General features: G+C 37.7%; 1 protein-coding gene across 2 annotated transcripts in view; it reads left to right on the top strand.

Moving 5' to 3' along the window:
- PDGFD (platelet derived growth factor D) overlaps nucleotides 1-7,216 on the top strand; it is a 308,762-nt gene extending 301,546 nt beyond the window's left edge. For both annotated transcript variants that reach the window (XM_006833783.1, XM_006833782.1), the window contains exon 7: nucleotides 7,091-7,216. In XM_006833783.1, coding sequence (XP_006833846.1) covers nucleotides 7,091-7,216 — 126 coding nt within the window. The remainder of the gene's footprint in view (nucleotides 1-7,090) is intronic.
- The last annotated feature ends 11,773 nt before the right edge of the window (nucleotides 7,217-18,989 follow it).

Here is an 18,989-nt window from a genome sequence, read left to right as displayed (position 1 = left end):
AGAGACACCTTGCTTCGTCTTCTTCTTCTCTCTTTGAATGACATTTTTGAGTTCCAGTCTCTTTCAGACCATTCCTGTTTTTCCTACTTAGACAGAGGGTGATAGAGTGGAAATAGTTAGACTAGAAGAAAGCAGATATGGCTTCCTGTTCTAGCTTATGCCACCTTAAGAGGCAGCCAAAGATCCAATACGTAAAACCCTCTAGAGAAGCTTGTTATTTAGTGCTGTTGAGTGGTTTCAACTCATAGTGACCCTGTATAGGGTTTCAGAAGGGTGGCTGGTGGATTTGAATCACCAACCTTGCAGTTCAGATTGACCTGTCATCCAGTGCTTATTCTACAATGCCACACCTTAGAGTTTAAGGTGTCCTTATTTAATTCCCATAATATCCTATAATTTTGACTTTCTAGGCAGACCTGAAATTACTTGATATCTTTAAACTGTTACCCTCGATCCTCTACCTCCAACAAAATACTATCTTAGTAAAATTATATAACAATTTAAAAAACAAATTAGTGGTTGAAAGCACTAGGTAAATGTAGGAGAATAAAAATACAATCTAGAATTGTTAATGTCTATGTTATTGTTGTTACAGAGCTGTCAAGTCAGTTCTGACTCACAGTGACCCTACATAGGGTTTCCCAGGAGCAGCTTGTGAGTTGGAACCACCAATCTTGTGCATAATAGTCTGGTGCTTATCCATACCAGGAATATTATAAAATAGTTAATTTACCCATCTTTATAATGGAATAGTAACACCTCTGTTTCTTACTTCATGGCAATACTGGTGAATGATGGTCTCTCAGGGCTGCAAAGCACTAGACAGATGTGGATGGAAATATTTTAGAGTATGATCTGGCTTTCTCATTTCTGACTTCTCCATAGCCCAGATGGTACACTAACTAAGTGAATGGACTCTTCAGTTACATGTGTAAAATGTACCCATCCTTTCTCTATGAGATCTAGCTGCACACATCAGACCATCCAGCCAAGGTTTAGAAAACCTGTTTGGGCCACGATACTCCTATGACAGAGATAAACCATCTACATCATGAATGATTAACCAGCCAGTTGCCATCAAATTGATTTCAGCTCATGTTGACCCCATGTGAGTCAGAGTAGAGGTGTGCTCCATAGGGTTTTCTGTGACTGGCTTTTAGCACAGAGATTGCCAGGCCATTCTTCCTCAGTGCCTCTGGGTGGATTCAAAGCTCCAACCTTTCAGTTAGTAACTGAGAGCTTATCATTAGTGACCACTCAGGAATTCCTGCATCATGACTGATACCCAGTGCTAACACTGTGTTTGTAAAGTTGATGCCCAGCTAGGCTTCCACTATGTTTTGTACAGTGGATTGACTAAACAGGTATTGCTGATTTTCAAAAGAGAATTATCAAATTTATTTTACTACTTCGTTTTGTAGAAGTAAGACTGCAACTAAATGCACCCCATAGTAATCTCAGAGTGATAATAGAAGACTTTTACTAGAAATGAATGATGCAGGTATCAAGGGTGCATTTTCAAAGTTCATGAGGATTTTATAAACACTCACTATAAACTCAGTCTTTGGTTTCCTGCAAAGTTAGTTCTCAGCCTAACACTGCTGACTGTTTGTCATTTGTCTTTCTTACTGAGTACTGTGTCTTATAACTTGATTTCTGTCCTTCCATTAACACCCACAGCCTTTGCTGCAACAATGCCTGAAGGCTGAGCAATTACCCATGTGAAAAATAATAGTATCCCTTCTCAAACTATTTTAGTTTATAGTCACATAGGTTTCAGATGTATTCACTACTATCCCTTAAAAATCTTGATTCGATTTTTTACAAAGTCTGTAAACATGAGAAAGAAGTAAAAATGGAAACAAAAATAGGAAGCTTTTTTAAAAAAAAGATAACAAGCTGTATGTATCTTGCAGACAGCCTGCTTTAGAAGTTGGGTAAAATGCTAAATAAACTCTTAATGATTCAAGTTTATACAATGCGTTTATCCTGCGATATGTACTTGCATTCCTATGTCATCCATTAATTGGCAAACTGTTACAAGTCCCTAACAACCTTTTTTCATAGTCCCAATAAACAAGAGCCCGACTCAGCAGATAGTTTTTTGCTGGTATTGTTTTATTAGTGTAATAGCTTTATGGCAATGATTCATTCAGTGGTTTGTTGGCAACAAGGCAAATTACTGTAGTTAATTTTTTTTTTTTCATGGTTGAGTAATTTGCAAAGCTGAGCATCTTTGATTTTGTATAGAGGTATGAAGGCTACCAATTGGCTCAGTGATTCTCCATGTAGAAGAAGTCAACTTTTTCTGGCTTCATGTGGTTTTCCAGGAAATGGTGAAGACTCGGGTTTCCATTTTCACCCATGGGCGATAAGAAATTGCTGGCTGCCCCTCAGTGAATTAGTTCAGTGTGGGTACTTGCAGCTGTGAATCATAGCTCCAAAAATAGGAAAGCACTTTGTGATGGTACTTATGAATAAGTATCCCTCAACTGCTGTAATTAATTCAGTGTTTCCTTCCCTTTACAGGTGACTAGATAAACCTTAACCAGTAAGTTTGCTTTCTCAGATAAAGGCTTTTCATGTTTATTTTAACTTTCTATCCTCCCGCAAATCAGCCTTGCTTTCTTCCTCCTTTCAGTTCTGTGTACCTGAACCTAAGACTATTACATGGTCTGAAAGCTTTGAACATCAATGCTGCGAACCATCAGTAAAGCAGTCCAATTTCCACTTTGTTCAAATAGAGCTTTCCTGTCTTGTCTGGGAAAGTGTCTGGCAATTCGTTTTTGCTCTTCTTATCAGCAAAACACATATATACTGTGCTCAAGTTGTTTAATATACGGCACAAGAAAAATCCCTGAACAATCAGGAGACCAGTTAGAAAAACTGCCTGGATTTTTGCTTTCATCCCAAAGCACACAGTTTTGTTTGCCATCAAATGAGAAAGCAAATCAACAGAGTGCTGATTGTACAGGTGCCAGTCATGGCAAATTATTAGGCTTTGATAATGGTCTTCTTCAGAAAATATTTATCATGTGCTCGGCTTCTTAGAAGTCATTTCCTTTCCCTGCACTCCCAACCCCCCAGGCTGACTAATATGCTGATTCTCTGAGACAATAACTAGTAATTCATACTTGAGAACATCATGACAAAGATGTAGGGTCCAGCCTCCCCCAATACCTTATAAGATACTCCGATCAAAGTTGATACAGCAGGGTTTTTGTATGTTACAGGCAGAGCTATTTTATACTAAAAAAATGTAGCACACCCTTTATCCATTTAATCGGCTACTTATTTTTTTTCTTGAAGATGCAAGTATCTTTTATTCTCCATAGAGGCAGCAGGAAAGAACTTAACCTCTCTCTTTCCTTATCTATAAAGGAAGGATTCACAGTGATGGTGGTTCCGCAGGACCAGAGAAGACAAATGCCATTGGAATTCTGCTCTTAATAATTGAATTTTTATTTCAGAATTGTGAAAGGGTAAAACCTGGACCTGTTTAATTCCTTCTTTGTTATCTTTTGCTCCCTGTGTTGGAGCAGGACAAAGGAGGGACATTAATAATGATAGGAGAGGAGTCATTTCTATTTGTTCACCTATGCATTTGTAGCATCTCCTACCATGTATACCCAGATTCATTTCTTCAGCACATATAAAATCCCCAACATGCTGCTGAGATATGTAAACAAAAGATTCTTGGGACGAACTTGAACCAGCCAAGTATAATCAAATTCTGACTTCTGTAAGTAACCTAATTTCTCTCTTTCCCCATTGGTAAAGGAAGGATTAAGAGCATTAATTATTCAGTTCTCACCCTCTAAGCAAATATGTCAATTTGGGGACTAAGGTGCCTCTGACCCAAACCGTAGTATTTTCAAGCATCTTATATGCATGTGAAAGTTGGACAGTGAATAAGGAAGCCTGTAGAAGAAATGATGCAGTTGAATTGTGGTGTTGGCAATGAATATTGAAAGTACTATGGAGTGCCAGAAGAAGAAGCAAATCTGTCTTGGAAGAAGTATAGCCAGAATGCTCTTTAGAGTCGAGAATGGTGGCACTTCATCTTTCGTTCTTAGAACATATTAGGAAGGAACAATCCCCGGACATCATGGTTAATAAAGTGGAGGGTCAGAAAAAAGGAGGAAGACCCCCAGTAAGTTGGATTGGCACAATGGCTGCAACAATGGGCTCAAACATAAACATTGTGTGGATACTGTAGGACCAGAAAGACTGGGCAGTGTTTAGGTCTGTTGTGCATAGGGTCACTATGAGTTGGAACTGACTCATGGCACCTAACAAAAACAACATGTGGGAGACACGAGTCTAATTCCTTGACAAAGTATCTCATGTACAGCTACCACCCATTTGTCAGTGGAGACTTGCATGTTACTAGATGCTGAATAGATTTTAGCTGAGCTTCCAGACTTAGAGGGACTAGGGAAGAAAACAGCTAATAACACAGGAAGGACTAGAAAAATACCTCTCTCATCATGTTTTTTTTTTTTTTTATTGTGAATTGAGTGAAGGTTTACAGAACAGACCATCAGTTTTACATTCAGCAAAACACATGCTTTGATTTTTTTTTCCCAATAATTGCAATCCCTCCCATGTACCATCAGTTAACAATATTTACCTCTGTCTACTTGAACCCTTCATCATTCATCTGTCAGTTGGTTGTACTATGGTGGCTTGCCTGTTGCTGTGATTCTGGAAGTTATGCCAGGAGTATTTTAAATAACAACAGGATCAGAAGGAGAGACAGACTACTTCTGAATATTTAATCATTGAAACTCTTATGAATACCATTGCACCACTATCAGCACCAGAATATTGAATATTGAAACATGATAAAGAGCACCAGAATATTGTCAGACATAATGCTGGAAGATGAGCCCCTCAGGATGGAAGGCACTCAAAATACCACTGGAGAAGAGGTGCCTCCTCAAAGCAGGGTTGACCATGATGATATGAATAAAGCATTGGAGACCTTCATCTGATGATGAGGCACAACTCAAAATGAAGAGCAACAGCTGTAAACATCCATTAATAATCAGAACATGGAATGTACAAAGTATGAATCTAGGAAAATTGGGAATTGTCAAAAATGAAATGGAACACATAAACATTGATGTCCTGGGCATTAGTGAGCTGAAATGTATTGATATTGGCCATTTTTAATCTAACAATTGCATGATTTACTATTAGGAAAATAACAAATTACAGAGGAATGGTGTCACATTCATCATCAAAAAGAATATATCAAGATCTGTCTTGAAGTACAATGTTATCTGTGATAGGATAATATCTATGCACCGACAAGGAAGACCAGTTAATACCACTAAGTGGTTACCTTAACTATCCTTGCCCATGAAGTGCTTATAATACAATTGATAGGGAGAATGTATAGAAAATCATTTGAAATGTGTTGTTCAGATTCTAAGTGGAATTGAATTTTTGGAAAATAGTAGAATTAGCTATAAAACTGACATTTTAATAATATGAATTTTTGGAAAATAGTAGAATTAGCTATAAAACTGATATTTTAATAATATGAATTTTTGGAAAATAGTAGAATTAGCTATAAAACTGACATTTTAATAATATGAATTTTTGGAAAATAGTAGAATTAGCTATAAAACTGACATTTTAATAATATCAAATATTTTTGAGTCATTCTGTTTCATGATCTGTCATAGGGTGTTCATTTTCCCCCACTGATTTTGTACTCTGTTCACTGCTATTCTTTTGAAGTTCTGCTGCAAATGAGACTACATGCTCTACAGTAGACCTTTGTGAAAGCAGAGGCCAGGCTTTCTAGCTTGATTGAACATTGAACAAATACAGTGATTCATTCTCGGCTGCACTGGAACTCCCATTGATCAGGATGTTTAAATGCTCAAGTACAGTGGTCTATAGACTATGATAGATAAATGCTGAGAACTTAAGGGGTATTTTTCCTAGTAGATATTTTGACATGATGATAGCTTTTAAACAGCTGAAGATGAACAAATTGCTGAGAATCCAATCTAGAGTAAAGAATTTGGGGAGTTGCCTTGCAAAGCTTCCTGTGTTTGAACCCATTGTTGCAGCCAGTGTTTCAGTCTATATCGGTGAGGGTCTTCCTCTTTTTTTTCCTTTTTTCTACTGAACCAGGCATGATGTCCTTCTCCAGTGAACAGTCCCTCCTGATAACATATCCGTATTAGTAAGATGAAGCCTCACCATCCTTACTTCTAAAGAACATTCTGGCTGCATTTCTTACAAGACAGAGTGTGAGGAGGCACAGAACTGGGCAGTGTTTCATTCTGTTAGACATAGGAATGCTATGAGTCAGACCAGTTCCTCAGCACCTAACAACAGCAACGTGCAAAGTTATGCAGACGCTAAAGCAAGGTTTCTCTGTATCTAACTCATCTAGGACCAAAGTATTCCAAGCAAAGAATATCAGGCTCCAATCCAGCTCACATGAGACATAAAAGGAAATGGCATTGTCATGTGCTGCCATGTCAATTGCAACTCATGGTTACACCATGTGAGAACATAAAAACTGCCCCATGAAGTTTTCTTGGCTGTGATCTTTATGAAAGCTGATCATCAGGCCTTTCTCCTGCAGAGCAGCTGGGTGGGTTCAAACCACCAACCTTCAATTAGCAGCAAAGCACATAGCTGTTTGCACTTATCAGTGTTGTTGTTGTTATAATGACCCTTATAATGACCCCATCTGGGTTTCCAAGGAATAGCTTGGAAACTTGTGGTTAGCATTCCAGTGATTATCCTAAAAACATCATGTCATCAGGACAACTTATATAAAGGAAATAGTAGGCACTTTCAAGAGTCATCAGGTTCAAGAGTATTAGAGAACAAAATTCTTGAGGCATGTGACATTACTCTTGGGATCAGTGGACACCTCGGCTTTAAGAAATCAACATTGCTTTTAAAATGTATGCATGGTAACAGGCAGAGAGCTCATGGCTTTTGTCAGATTCTCAAAAGGGCAAAGAACCAGTTGTTTTAAAGGGAATAAGTGATTGGCATTGGGTTGAGTTAAATTCTAAGACCTTTCTAACAAGAAATATGTTTCTTGTCCTAGGTATTAAAGCTTGAGCCAGCCTCTTTGAAGAAGAATAGCAGAACTAAGAGCATGGCTCTCATTGACATCCAGTTGGATCACCATGAGAAGTGTGATTGTGTCTGCGGCTCAAGACCACCTCGATAAATAAATGAGTATATATCGAAATTAATCCTTTCCCACCAGCAACCGAACTTACTACTATCCTGCAACTCAGCAAGTGGTTGCTGAGTTTCGATCTAGCTTTGTTAGTGTCATGTAAAGTAGAAAGGGTGTATCTTCAGTTATCAACTTCCATATTCAAGAATATAGGATTGTATTTTACCAATACTGTCTGAGGATATACTCATATAAATATATATAATATTATATATATATATAAAGTATTCATATATATGAGGGGGCTTTCAAAAAGTTTGTGGGAAACTGAAATAAAAAGACCTCTTGTATGTGTAAATAGAGAAATCAAATGGTTTATCCAGTATATATAACTAGGTAAACCAGAGCCTTTATATGATTCCATAGATCCTTAATAAAATACTTTGACAAAATAAAGAATGTGTGAGAAATATTTCTTTAAAAATTCTGAACATGAATTTCATTTGTTTATATTTTAATTTTGAGTGACTATGCAACTTTGGTTCTTGCTCTTTTAAAGAAAGTTCTGTGCACATTACAAACAAAAAATGGGCTCTTATGTGTACATCTTAACTGATCACAAAAGAGGAAAAATCTAGAAAAAAGTCAAATACCAAACCATTTTCCCCATGAGATGCACTACACATGTATCCAATAATTACTTGTCTCCAAATCATATGATACTATAGGTGCTTTAGAAATTAAGTCATTGTCTTCTTGTATTCATTTTGCTGAGGCATGCTAATTTATTTAACATATGTCTCAAAAAAAAAAAAAGAAAGAAAACTTGCTTGGAAGTTGTATTATAATCCTACAAGGGGCAATTTATTAGCTGTACCAGAGTTTTCTATTGTTTTTGTTTTACAAAATGCCTCTACATAAACAAAGTCTTTCAAGAATATCATGGAGATTCTGCATGAGCCTTCCCAAATAGTGCTTATTGGAAGATTTGGGTAATTGAAAGTCGAAAAAGTAAGCAATGAAACAGTAGCGTAACTGGAAATCAGATGGAATATTTCATAGGTCCCATATTTAATCATGTGTTCATAGTCTCCAAATTGTGCTAATTCCTTTGTGGTAGCTTGCTTTTGTGTTCCTGCCTCTTCAATATATGAACATGGCTATACAATGACATTTTATGCTTGACATGCTACCAGGGGTTATTTATAGCTTAAAAGTCTTTGTAGAGTAATAAAACAACTAAATTTTAGTGATATAAATTCCTAATCATATATTCATTTGCCATTCTGAATTCCTTTTTCTAAACCAAACTATATCAGATCTGGAGTCCCTGGTTCTTTGTGGATCTTGTTCTAGAAGTCACAGTGTAAATTGAGGGAACACAGCTTCAGCCTTGCTCTACCATGAGAAAACTGTTTTAGTGGAGGTTATTATCGGTACTTAAGGAAATTTTTCCTCCATGGCTCAGAAATGTCTATTTTTTTAAAAAAAGACTAAATCTAGGCATAGGAAATGATTCAACATTCTCCAAAGCAAGGTCCTTAAAGATCAACACTGAAATCATGATTGCCTGGGACTCCTAAAAGAGAATTATATTTGGCTTCCTCCCTTGAGAGGAAAAAAAAGACAGTTTCTTCTGTGGAATTCTGACCCTATTGAAAACAACCAGTTTGGGTGAGGGGTATGTAACAGGAACTGGTTAAGTTTCACTGCCAGATGGAGTGACTAAGTATAGTTGGATTTCTAAACCTGGTGCACTCTAGATTCAGTTCTCATTTATTCTTGGTAACCTATTTCTTCTCAGTTCTTTGAGAGGAAAGGCCAATGTTTCTTGAAGATGTGCCTTCAAAAATTTCCCCATAAGTACCCATTGTTTTCACCTCAGGTAGTGAATGATAAAACCAAATACTCTCCAAAATCTCAGAGCTAGTCAGAAACTGTAAAATGAGAACTAGCCCAGGTAGACATTCTAATCCTCAGAAACCACTCTTCACCTTCACAGCCACTTACAAGTGTCCCATGAAAGCATCGATTTCCTGTACCACAATCAAAACATGACTTACATCATTTTAGCTTGTACAGTTCACATCATAACTCTAACTATGAAAAATTAGAGTGTTTGACCCAATTTTCAGTAAGCCTTCCAGGCTGCGATAACAAAGATGGCTTTCAGTCCTACCTATACTTTTATTTATTATCTAAGATGTACTCATGCATATTCCCTCAGTTTCCTTACTCTTTCTTGAATGTTTTGTTAAAACTTCTCCCTTGGTTATCTGTTCTACATTGCACTTCCAACATGTAGCCAATAAATCTGTTTCATTGCTACCAAAGGACTAAAAAACTCGCCATACAAATTACATTTCAAAACAAACCCTAATAAATCCACATTTCTGCATGGTTCACTCACCTGAGATAATGCCTTTCTTTCAGTATGTGTTCATAGGGTAAAACATTTTCATAAGTTTTTGTCATATTGGTGACATGCTGCTTTTTTCTCCCATAGCATTTTCTATAGCAAATGTTATATGCCTCTTATCATGAAAAATAAATATTGCTTTTGAACAAAACTATTCTATTATTTAGTACTCAATTACTGTTTGGAAAGCTGTATAATGTTGCTTGCATAGTTTCATAAATGCATCTTACTGTTTGAAATGAAAAAACTGGGTGATTTCTGAGGGCTTCATTATATGAGGGAAAGCTTGTGTCTAAGCTACAACCTTCTACTTCATCCATTTCCTACAGTTATTCAGTGAGGCAGGACTTGGGTTTGTTGCTGCTACTGTTGTTTCTATGTGTGATTGGTTCCTCGTAGATCTTTCAGTGACATGTCTTTTCTTCTGGTAGTCCCTGTGTAATTCAAATGGTTCGTGTACATGACTGCTAAGCAAAAGGTTAGACGTTTGACTCCACCCAGAGGTACATTGGAAGAAAAAGAAGGTGCCTGGAGATGTACCTCTAAAAAGTCAGCCATTGAAAACTCTATGGAGGACAGTTCTACACTGGCACTCAGTGGGTCACCATGAGTTGGAATTGACTTGAAGGCACGTGGTTTTATTCTCCTCTGACAGTCCTTGTGTAGAAGACTTCATCTCCTTTCTCCCATGGGCAGATTGATATCAGCATCACAGACTCATGTCTTTCTCCTCCTCATTCTTGCACCTTTTTCCATCTAGCTATGTGATTCCACTCCAGCTGTGTGATTTTGTGTCATCAGACCAGCGAGATCAGTTTAGAGGATATGAGGATACATTTTTAGAGCATCCTATTTCAAGGTTTACGAAGAGGGCATGGGATATAAAGAGCTCTTCTAGCTGCAAGAATTTTTGCTATTGCTTGTAGTTTCGCCTTCATTATTGTCTTCCTCCCTGAGAAACGACAGCAGTTGTATAGTTTTGTGTGAAACTGCTACTGCATTTAGTTGAATAGTTTTTGGTTGTTTGGAGAATAGGAGTAGAGACATAGGTAGTCTGTGGCAAGAGTTAATTGTACCATCAGAAATACTAGCAATTTTTGTCAAAGTGAAGACTAGGGATAAGGGAAGAATCAAACAATTCTATGTGTAACATTTAGTTCAGATAATCTGTGCAAAAAAGCATAATATACATATAAATAAATAGCATTTTAATACAAATATATTACAGATTTTATTTCATTTCCTGTAACGTGCATTTGTCCGTTTTTACTCTAAGAATAACTCAACAGATGCCCAAATTGTTCATATTCTCCTAGGGGCCTCTGACAGAACATTAAATTAAAATTCATAAATTAGTATTCATGCCTATAGTCCTAGGAAATACAATTTTATTTATTGACCATTCTAATCAAATATGCTGGAAGATAGAATATTTATATTTCCATGGTTTTATTGGCATTCGCTCAAATTCTGGTGTCTTTAAAAGATCAAGTTAAAGACTACATGTGCCGTCAAAACTTAATATAACACACCGGAATATCCCCCAAATAATAAAGTGAACCATAAACAAGGAATAGTAACAAACCGCTTAATTTGGGACTTTATGCTTGCTGTTCAAGTTATATTTCTAAATTTTGGAAATTATAGTCCCATGTTTTTAGAATAAATTTCATTTCTATAAAGATCTCTAAAAATCTTCATCAGATCATATTAGGTAAGAGTAGACAGAGCTAAGCCTATAACAAAGGTTAATGTACCCAATATAGCAAGTTATGTGCCAAGAAATCTCCATTTTCTAACAAAACCATTTGACTTTCTAATGCTGATTGCCAGCTTTAATGACCAGGAATCAAATGTTTAAAATACTTTTGGATTTAACTCATATTTCAAATACAACTTGTGCATTCTAATTTTTTTGGTTATGGGTAAAAGTCTCAAAGTTATGTTCTCTAACAAACCTTTTTTCCTTGAGTCCATATTATGAATTCATTCTCTTCTCAATTTGATGGCATTTTTAAAAAAACTTCTTGTGACCCCCAGACTCCTACCCTTTCTCACCAGACTCTACCTGCAAGTCTTCTGGTCAGAGGGTGTCAGGTTGGCACAGAAAGTAAGGATTTTGAGGTGATCAGATACCTATGTTTCTACATGGATGAGATGGAATTAGTAAAATGTTCTATAGGTCTCTTCCAACAGAATAACACTTTTTTGAAAAATAGAAGACTGGAGGAAGGATGGGGGTGTTAGGTGCCATCCACTTGGCTCCAACTTACAGTGACCCAATGCACAATTGAATGAAACACTGCCTGGTCTTGCAACATCCTCATAATTGTTCTGTTTGAGCCCATTGTTGCTGCCAATCCATCTCATTGGGGGTCTTCCAGATTTTCTCTCACCCTCCACTTAACCAAGCATGTCAGAAATATGAGAGATAAAGGCTTGTCATCCTTGACATAGGTCTGCCACTCTCTGGACAGGTGTTTCTTCATTGGTGAAATGGAATTAGTAAAATATTCTATAGGTCCCTTCCAGCAGAATAACAATTTTTGAAAAATATCAGTGTGAAGGAAGGATGTGGGTAGGAATACAAATTATGAGATGCCTCAAATTTCTGAAGGTGAGACAATAAAATGAAAGTGAAAGTTCAAAGGAGAAAAGGATGTGTGCTCCTTGTAGCTATGCTGGCTCTGTAATGGAAATTCTAGGAGACTTTTTCTACTAGCAGGAATTGCAAGAACGGTTAAGAGAATTCAAAGAGAGTGATTAGAAAAGAAGAGAATGCAGGGCTTTGTGTGGGAAGAAGGAGTCATCAAATTCGAGTTTTAAGGTCATTCTGGGAAAACTAGATAGTTAGGATGGAGAGGTCAATTATGAGAGAAAAGAGCATGTCTCTCAGAAAAGCAAGGCTGCTAAAGTTGACTAGAAGTCACCCCTCACAATGGTGAAGCTGAATCCATGGGAAAGCAAAAGATACACAAACATAGAAAAAAGAAAGAAGAGGATTTCACAAATCACACCAAAAATCTAGTAAACACTTAGCTACTTACTACTGAGTAGATTAAATGTGCACTCCACACTTTGTTGTTGTTAAGTGCCATCGAGATAGTTCCAACACATAGGGACACTGTACAGGGTTTCCAAGGCTTTGAACTGCCAACCTGAGGTTAGCAGTCCAGTGCTTATCTTACAGTGCCACACCAGAACTAAACTAGACATAAATGATTAAGAGATGAGTGAAGCAGACTCATTTCCTACCCTTATCAATCTAAAAACCGGATACACATTAGACAAATAATTACATAAACGATTGATTTTGTGAAAAGTGTTAAGTATTCTGGAGAATGACAAAGGCAGAATCCAAATCAGAGCTACGAAAGGATTCCTTGAGAAAATGACATTGAAGAAGGCACAGAAAGAATGGCATTAGGATGTTGTTGTTGCTATGTGCCATCGAGTCGGTACGACTCATAGCGACCCTATGCACAGCGAAGGAAACACTGCCCAATCCTGGGTCAACCTCGCTATCGTTCACACGCTTGAGCCCATTCATGCTGCCACTTTGCCAATCCATCTCGCTGGAGGTCTTCCTCTTTTTCTCTGACCCTCCACCTTACCAAACATGATATCCTTCTCCAGCGACTGGTCCCTCCTGACAATATGTCCGAAGTATCAGTGATGAAGTTTGGCCATCCTGGCCTCCAAGGAGCACTCTGGCTGCACTTCTTCCAACACAGATCTGTTGGTTCTTTTGGCAGCCCATGGCACTTTCAATATTCTCCTCCAACACCATAACTCAAAGGCATTAATTCTTCTGTGGTCTTCCTTATTCACTGTCCAGCTTTCTCATGCATATGAGGTTACTGACAATACCATGGATTGGGTCAAGCGCACCTTAGTCTTCAAACTGACATCTTTGCTCTTCAACACTTTAAAAAGGTCTTGTGCAGCAGATTTGCCTAATGCAATACGTTGTTTGATTTCTTGACTGCTGCTCCATGAGTGTTGATAGTTGATCCAAGAAAAGTGAAGTCCTTGACAACTTCAATCTTTTTTTTTTTTTTCCCATTGATAAGAATGTTGTTAATTGGTCCAGTGGTGAGGAGTTTTGTTTTCTTTACATTGAGATGCAATCCATACCAAAGGCTGTGCTCTTTGATCTTCATAATGGCATTATAAATAGGAAAAAGAAAACATGGATACATTAGTTAAGTTGTTTAACTATTAAATAGATCAAAGTTGGTGATGGATTAAGTTTTGAGGTTCTCCAAGGTTTGTGGTACAACAAACTGGGCAGAGATAAATGCCATTTATTGAGATAGAGTGTGCAGGAAGAGAAGATTTGGGGAAGATCAAAAATTCAATGTAAAGCTAATGCCAAGTGACCTGTGAGATACCTAGTTGGAGAAATTAAATAAGCAGCTGATTCTGTAAATTTGAGGTTCAGGAGTGTGTTATGGAAATGTGATATGAACTTGGAAGTCATGGACATTGAGCTATTGAAAGCCTCAAAAGTAGATAAGTCACTTAGGGGATGAAGTTTAAGGTGAGAGGGGGATGTTCATAAAGTAATTGTTGTTGTTGTTGTTAAGTGCCATCAAGTCGGTTCCAACTCATAGCGACCCTGTATAGGGTTTCCAAGGAGCATCTGGTGAATTTGAACAGCTAACTTTGCAGTTCAAACAGCTTTGCAGTCTGGCACATTAACCCACAGCACTACACCAGGACTCCAATTATAACAGTATAAAAACCTACTGAGAAATTATGTCAAAGGGAATGGATCTGTTTTATAGAGCATTGCAAAGAAAATGTAGGAAATGCCTCCTGATTTATCGAACCAGAAAAACTGGTATGGCACTGCGGGATAATGCACTGGACTGCAAGGTTGGTTTGATCCGCAAGGTCAACAGTTCAAACTCACCAGCCACTCCTCAGAATCCTATACAGAGTTTCTATGAGTTGGAATGGACTTAAAGGCACTTAACAACAGCAACAGCAGTCCTTAAGCCAACACCTACTCCATTTCTGGGTAGAACCTCTTTCTCAAGAGCAGTGTTTTCTAATAGAGCTTTCTGTGATAATGGGAATATTCGATATTGACACTGTCAAATACTGTGGCCATCAGACATGACATGTGGCTTGTGACATTTGGCCCAATGGTAGGACAAATGGCAGTAAGGAACTCCCTCAGGACTCTCTGCTCTTCTTCCAGGTTGGTTTCTCTTTTCCCTGTCTATCTATTAGTTTGGAGTTCTACTGTGGTGCTGCAAGATAAGCACTAGAATGCTAACCACAAGGTCAGTGGTTCAAACCCACCAGTTGCTCCTTGGAAACTCTATACAGGGTGGCTATAAGTCAGAACATACTCCATAGCACTTAATAACAATGTGACTGAATAAATTTAAATGGTATTTAATTTTAATTCATTTACATTTAAATGTAAATAGCCACATGTGGCTTTGACTACTGTATGTTGTTGTTGTTGTTGTTGTTGTTAGGTGTCATTGAGTCAGTACTGACTCATAAGGACCTTATGCACAGCAGAAGGAAGCACTGCCTGATCCTGAGCCAACCTCACTATTGTTGCTATGCTTGAGTCCATCGATGCTGCCACTTGGCCAATCCATCTCGTTGGGGGTCTTCCTCTTTTTCTCTGACCTTTTTTTTTCTTCCTATGGATAGCCAATTCCAGACTCTAGCCAAGAGTTCCAGCTGAATAGTCACTTTACAGTACACACAAACTAGCAACACCTGAATATCTATCTAGAAACAAGCTTGGTCAGTATTTTTCAGGACATATGGACCTGAGAATAAATAAAACCATCTCTCATTGTTTGGATGGTAGGATGCAAAAGTCAATGACTACTGACTGTCATGTTTTCTGACATGTAAACTAAAAGTCCAGAAAAAGTCAAACTTCCAAGGTTGTTGTTAAGTGCCATTGATGAGGTTCCCACAACTCAGTGACCCTGTACAGGGTTTCTCAGGAGCAACTGGTAGATTTGAATTTCTGACCATGTGGTTAGCAGTACAGTGCTTATCCTACAGCAGGACTCCAAACTACTAAGGTTGTTGTTAATTTCCATCGAGTCAGTTCCAACTCATAACAACCCCAGATAGGGTTTCCAAGGAGTGACTGATGAGTTTAAACCACTGACCTTTCAGTTCAAACTGACATTGCAGGCCGAGTGCTTAACCTACAGCGCCACACCAGGACTCCACGCCAAAAGACACCACCTGGAGATGGAGTTCCTTGTTACCATTTGTCCTGTCATTTGCCCAAATGCCAGGCTTTGTTTCTCCAAGAATGTAGAGTGGTAGGGGATTAGATCAGACAAGATACTGTGAAGGGAAGATGCTGTGATGAAGTAGAAGCTGTAAGGGAAAAGTACTTCCTTGAGAAGCAGAGTACTCAGTAGAAGAAGTTAGATAATGCTCCTTTATTGAATGCTTACTATGTGCCAGGAATTTATTTAAGGAGTCTTTATGGCAGTGGATTACACTTTGGGCTACTAACCAAAAGGTCGGCAGTTCAAAACCCACCATTCACTCCGAGGGAGAAAGGTGAGGCTATTGGCTTCCATAAAGACTTACAGTCTTAGAAACAGTATGTAGGGTTGCTATGAATCAAAACCAACTCAATGACAGTGATTGTTTTTTGTTTGCTTGTTTGTTTGTTTTTTTGGTTATATGCATTTACTTAGTTTCATAATGATGCAATGACAAATGGAGTTTATGAATATATGTCATTATTAGATTTATTACACAGATACAGAATTGATAACGATAAAGAGACTTCAAGTAACTTACCCAAGGTCACCAGGAAGTAAACTCCAGGCAGTGCATCTATAACCTATGCTTTCATTCACATTGTAGTAGCCTCTGTCTCAGTCATTGGAGAGAAGTCATAAATACATTTTTTTTTTTTTTAATTCAGAAAATTTTCTCACCTTCAGAATAATCCCAACCATGGACCCAGAGGTCATCCTTGAACATTCTGGTCAAGCTTCATTTGTTCAATAAGTAAGAATTGAGCATGAAATTTGATTCATGTGACTGAGTGTGATGGCTAATGCTATGTGCCAACTTTGGTAAGCTATAATTCTCAGCAATTTGTCAGACATTGTGTAACCACCTTCCATTCTGTGATCTGCTGTGAGCAGCCAGTCAGTAGAAAAGGGTGTAACCTCGGGAGTGTGGCTTGCCTCCAGTATATAAATGAATGTTCTGGCCAAGGTAGGCATGATTCGAGACTCCAGGGACAATGAACAAAACAATGCTCATAGAATTTGAATTCTAGGAAGAAACAAAAATAAACACATGTATACCAAATCAGGTAATAAATAATAAGTAGTATAAGCGAGGAGGGAATTAGAGAGTCTAATAAGGTGGCATTTGAGCAGAGACCTAAAGAAATGAGAAAGTAATGGGTGGAAATGTCTTGGAGAATCACATTCCAACAAAAGGAACAGCAAGTGCAAAGACCCTGACACCAGCACCAGCTAGGAATGCAGTGAAGAACAAACAGAAAGGCCAGGGTGGAACAGGCTAGGCTAAATGACAGAAAAGGAGATCGACGAGGGCTAATTTAGAGTTTGATAAATCATGATCAGGAGTTTGGATTTTGAATATTTTAAGTTCTCGTAGTATTTTTGCAGAGTAAATGAAGTAATACGATTTACAGTACTTAAAGATCATTTACAAACAAAAAAACAAAACAAAACAAAAAAAGAACACAAGAAGTAAGAAGAGGGAATAATATAGTTACAGAACTTTCAAATGAAGAGGATATTAAATAGATTTCAAGAAAAAATAGAAATAAACCTGACTGTAACCCTAAATCCTAGACCAAGCCTTGTTTCTAGCCCTAGCCTATCCTTGTTGTTGTTGTTATGTGCCATCGAGTCGGTTCCGACCCATAGCGACCCTGTATAGGGTTTCCGAGGGTGTAAATCTTTACGGGAGTAGAAAGCCTCATCTTTCTCCCGTGGAGCAGCTGGTAGTTTCGAACCGCTGACCTTAAGGTTCGCAGCCCGATTCGTAACCACTACGCTACCAGAGCTCCTTCCTAACCATAACCTTAACACTAAAGGATACCCTAACACTAAAGTAGGTCTAGCCTAGACCTACTCACATTCCTAACCCTATCCCTCACTCCTCACTCCTACCAATCCCTCCCTCCCCAAAGGAAGAACCTTAATTGGGTAGAGAATTTACTGGGGAACTCAGAGTAAAAGCTGATATACCATTTAAAGAAACAATTATAGTTGACTCAGAAGAGAGATAATAGTGGCATCTTCTAGATAGACAGCCCTGGAGTAAGTGAGAAGCAGTTTCAGGATCTGTTTAAAAATTTAATCAGAGTGCACAGGAAAGAAAAAATGTCTTCAAGGATCTAGGTGTGAACTCTGAGGTGAACAGTTGATTCTTCACGTCAGTGGGAAGAGTAAAGATAGGAGAAGGGGTTAAGATGGGAAAATCAGGAGTCATCTTCAAGCATGCACATTCTCTTACTAAACCCTAAATTCTGTGGTTTGTTCTCTTTTTTTCCTTAAAAATAAATAAATAAATAAATAAGCTGATTTCTGGGTTCCTGGGGAAAGTTTTCACTCCATACATGTAAATACATCACCTTGGCTATTCACTGAAACCTTCATTTTACTAAAAAGTGATTTTTTTTCCCAGTTAAACCATATCTGAATACCAAATACATTCTTAGTTACTACATAAATAAAAACTGAAGGTTTGTGTGACAAATTGCTTTTCCCCATATATACACATGCCTAAATGAAGACACTTCACTGTAATATAAAACTCTGACAAGAAATAGTAAACAAATTAGTTTTGCTTACTAATAAGCCTGCAGTCATTCATCTGAAGCCTGTAATGGATAATGTTGTTGTTGTTAAGTGCCATTGAGTCAGTTCTGACCCATAATGACTCTATACAGGGTTTTCGAGGAGTGACTGGTGAGATTGAACCACCAACCTTGCAGTTCAAATGGTTTTACAGTCTGACACATTAACCCACAGCACTACATTAGGACTCCAATAGCCTTGGCCAAATGAGCAAGTCTATTAATTAAAACAAAGAAAGAAATATTTTAGTAAACTACTTACCCAAAAATGAATTGAAAAACAAACTTAAAATAATTCACTAGATTCCAATACCTCAAGCAAACCACACTCGTTTCTACGGAAACCAAAACTGTTTCTTGTTTTATAACCATATTTCATCTGCAGACATTTCAATGAAATATATGAGCCTTTGTACAAGACTGGAATAAGACAACTTTCATGTTCTACAGAAACTGAAGACAGACTAAAAGTCACAGAGCTGTGAAGATTACAGTTCTAAATTTCATTTTAAAATAGAATTAGGGAAGTAAAATAGACTTTATACAGT

This window comes from Chrysochloris asiatica, unplaced genomic scaffold, assembly GCF_000296735.1.
Source record: "Chrysochloris asiatica unplaced genomic scaffold, ChrAsi1.0 scaffold00008, whole genome shotgun sequence".
In the NCBI taxonomy this organism is placed as follows: domain Eukaryota; kingdom Metazoa; phylum Chordata; class Mammalia; order Afrosoricida; family Chrysochloridae; genus Chrysochloris; species Chrysochloris asiatica.
Note: the sequence above shows the minus strand (reverse complement) of the source record. Positions and strands in the feature narration are given on the sequence as shown.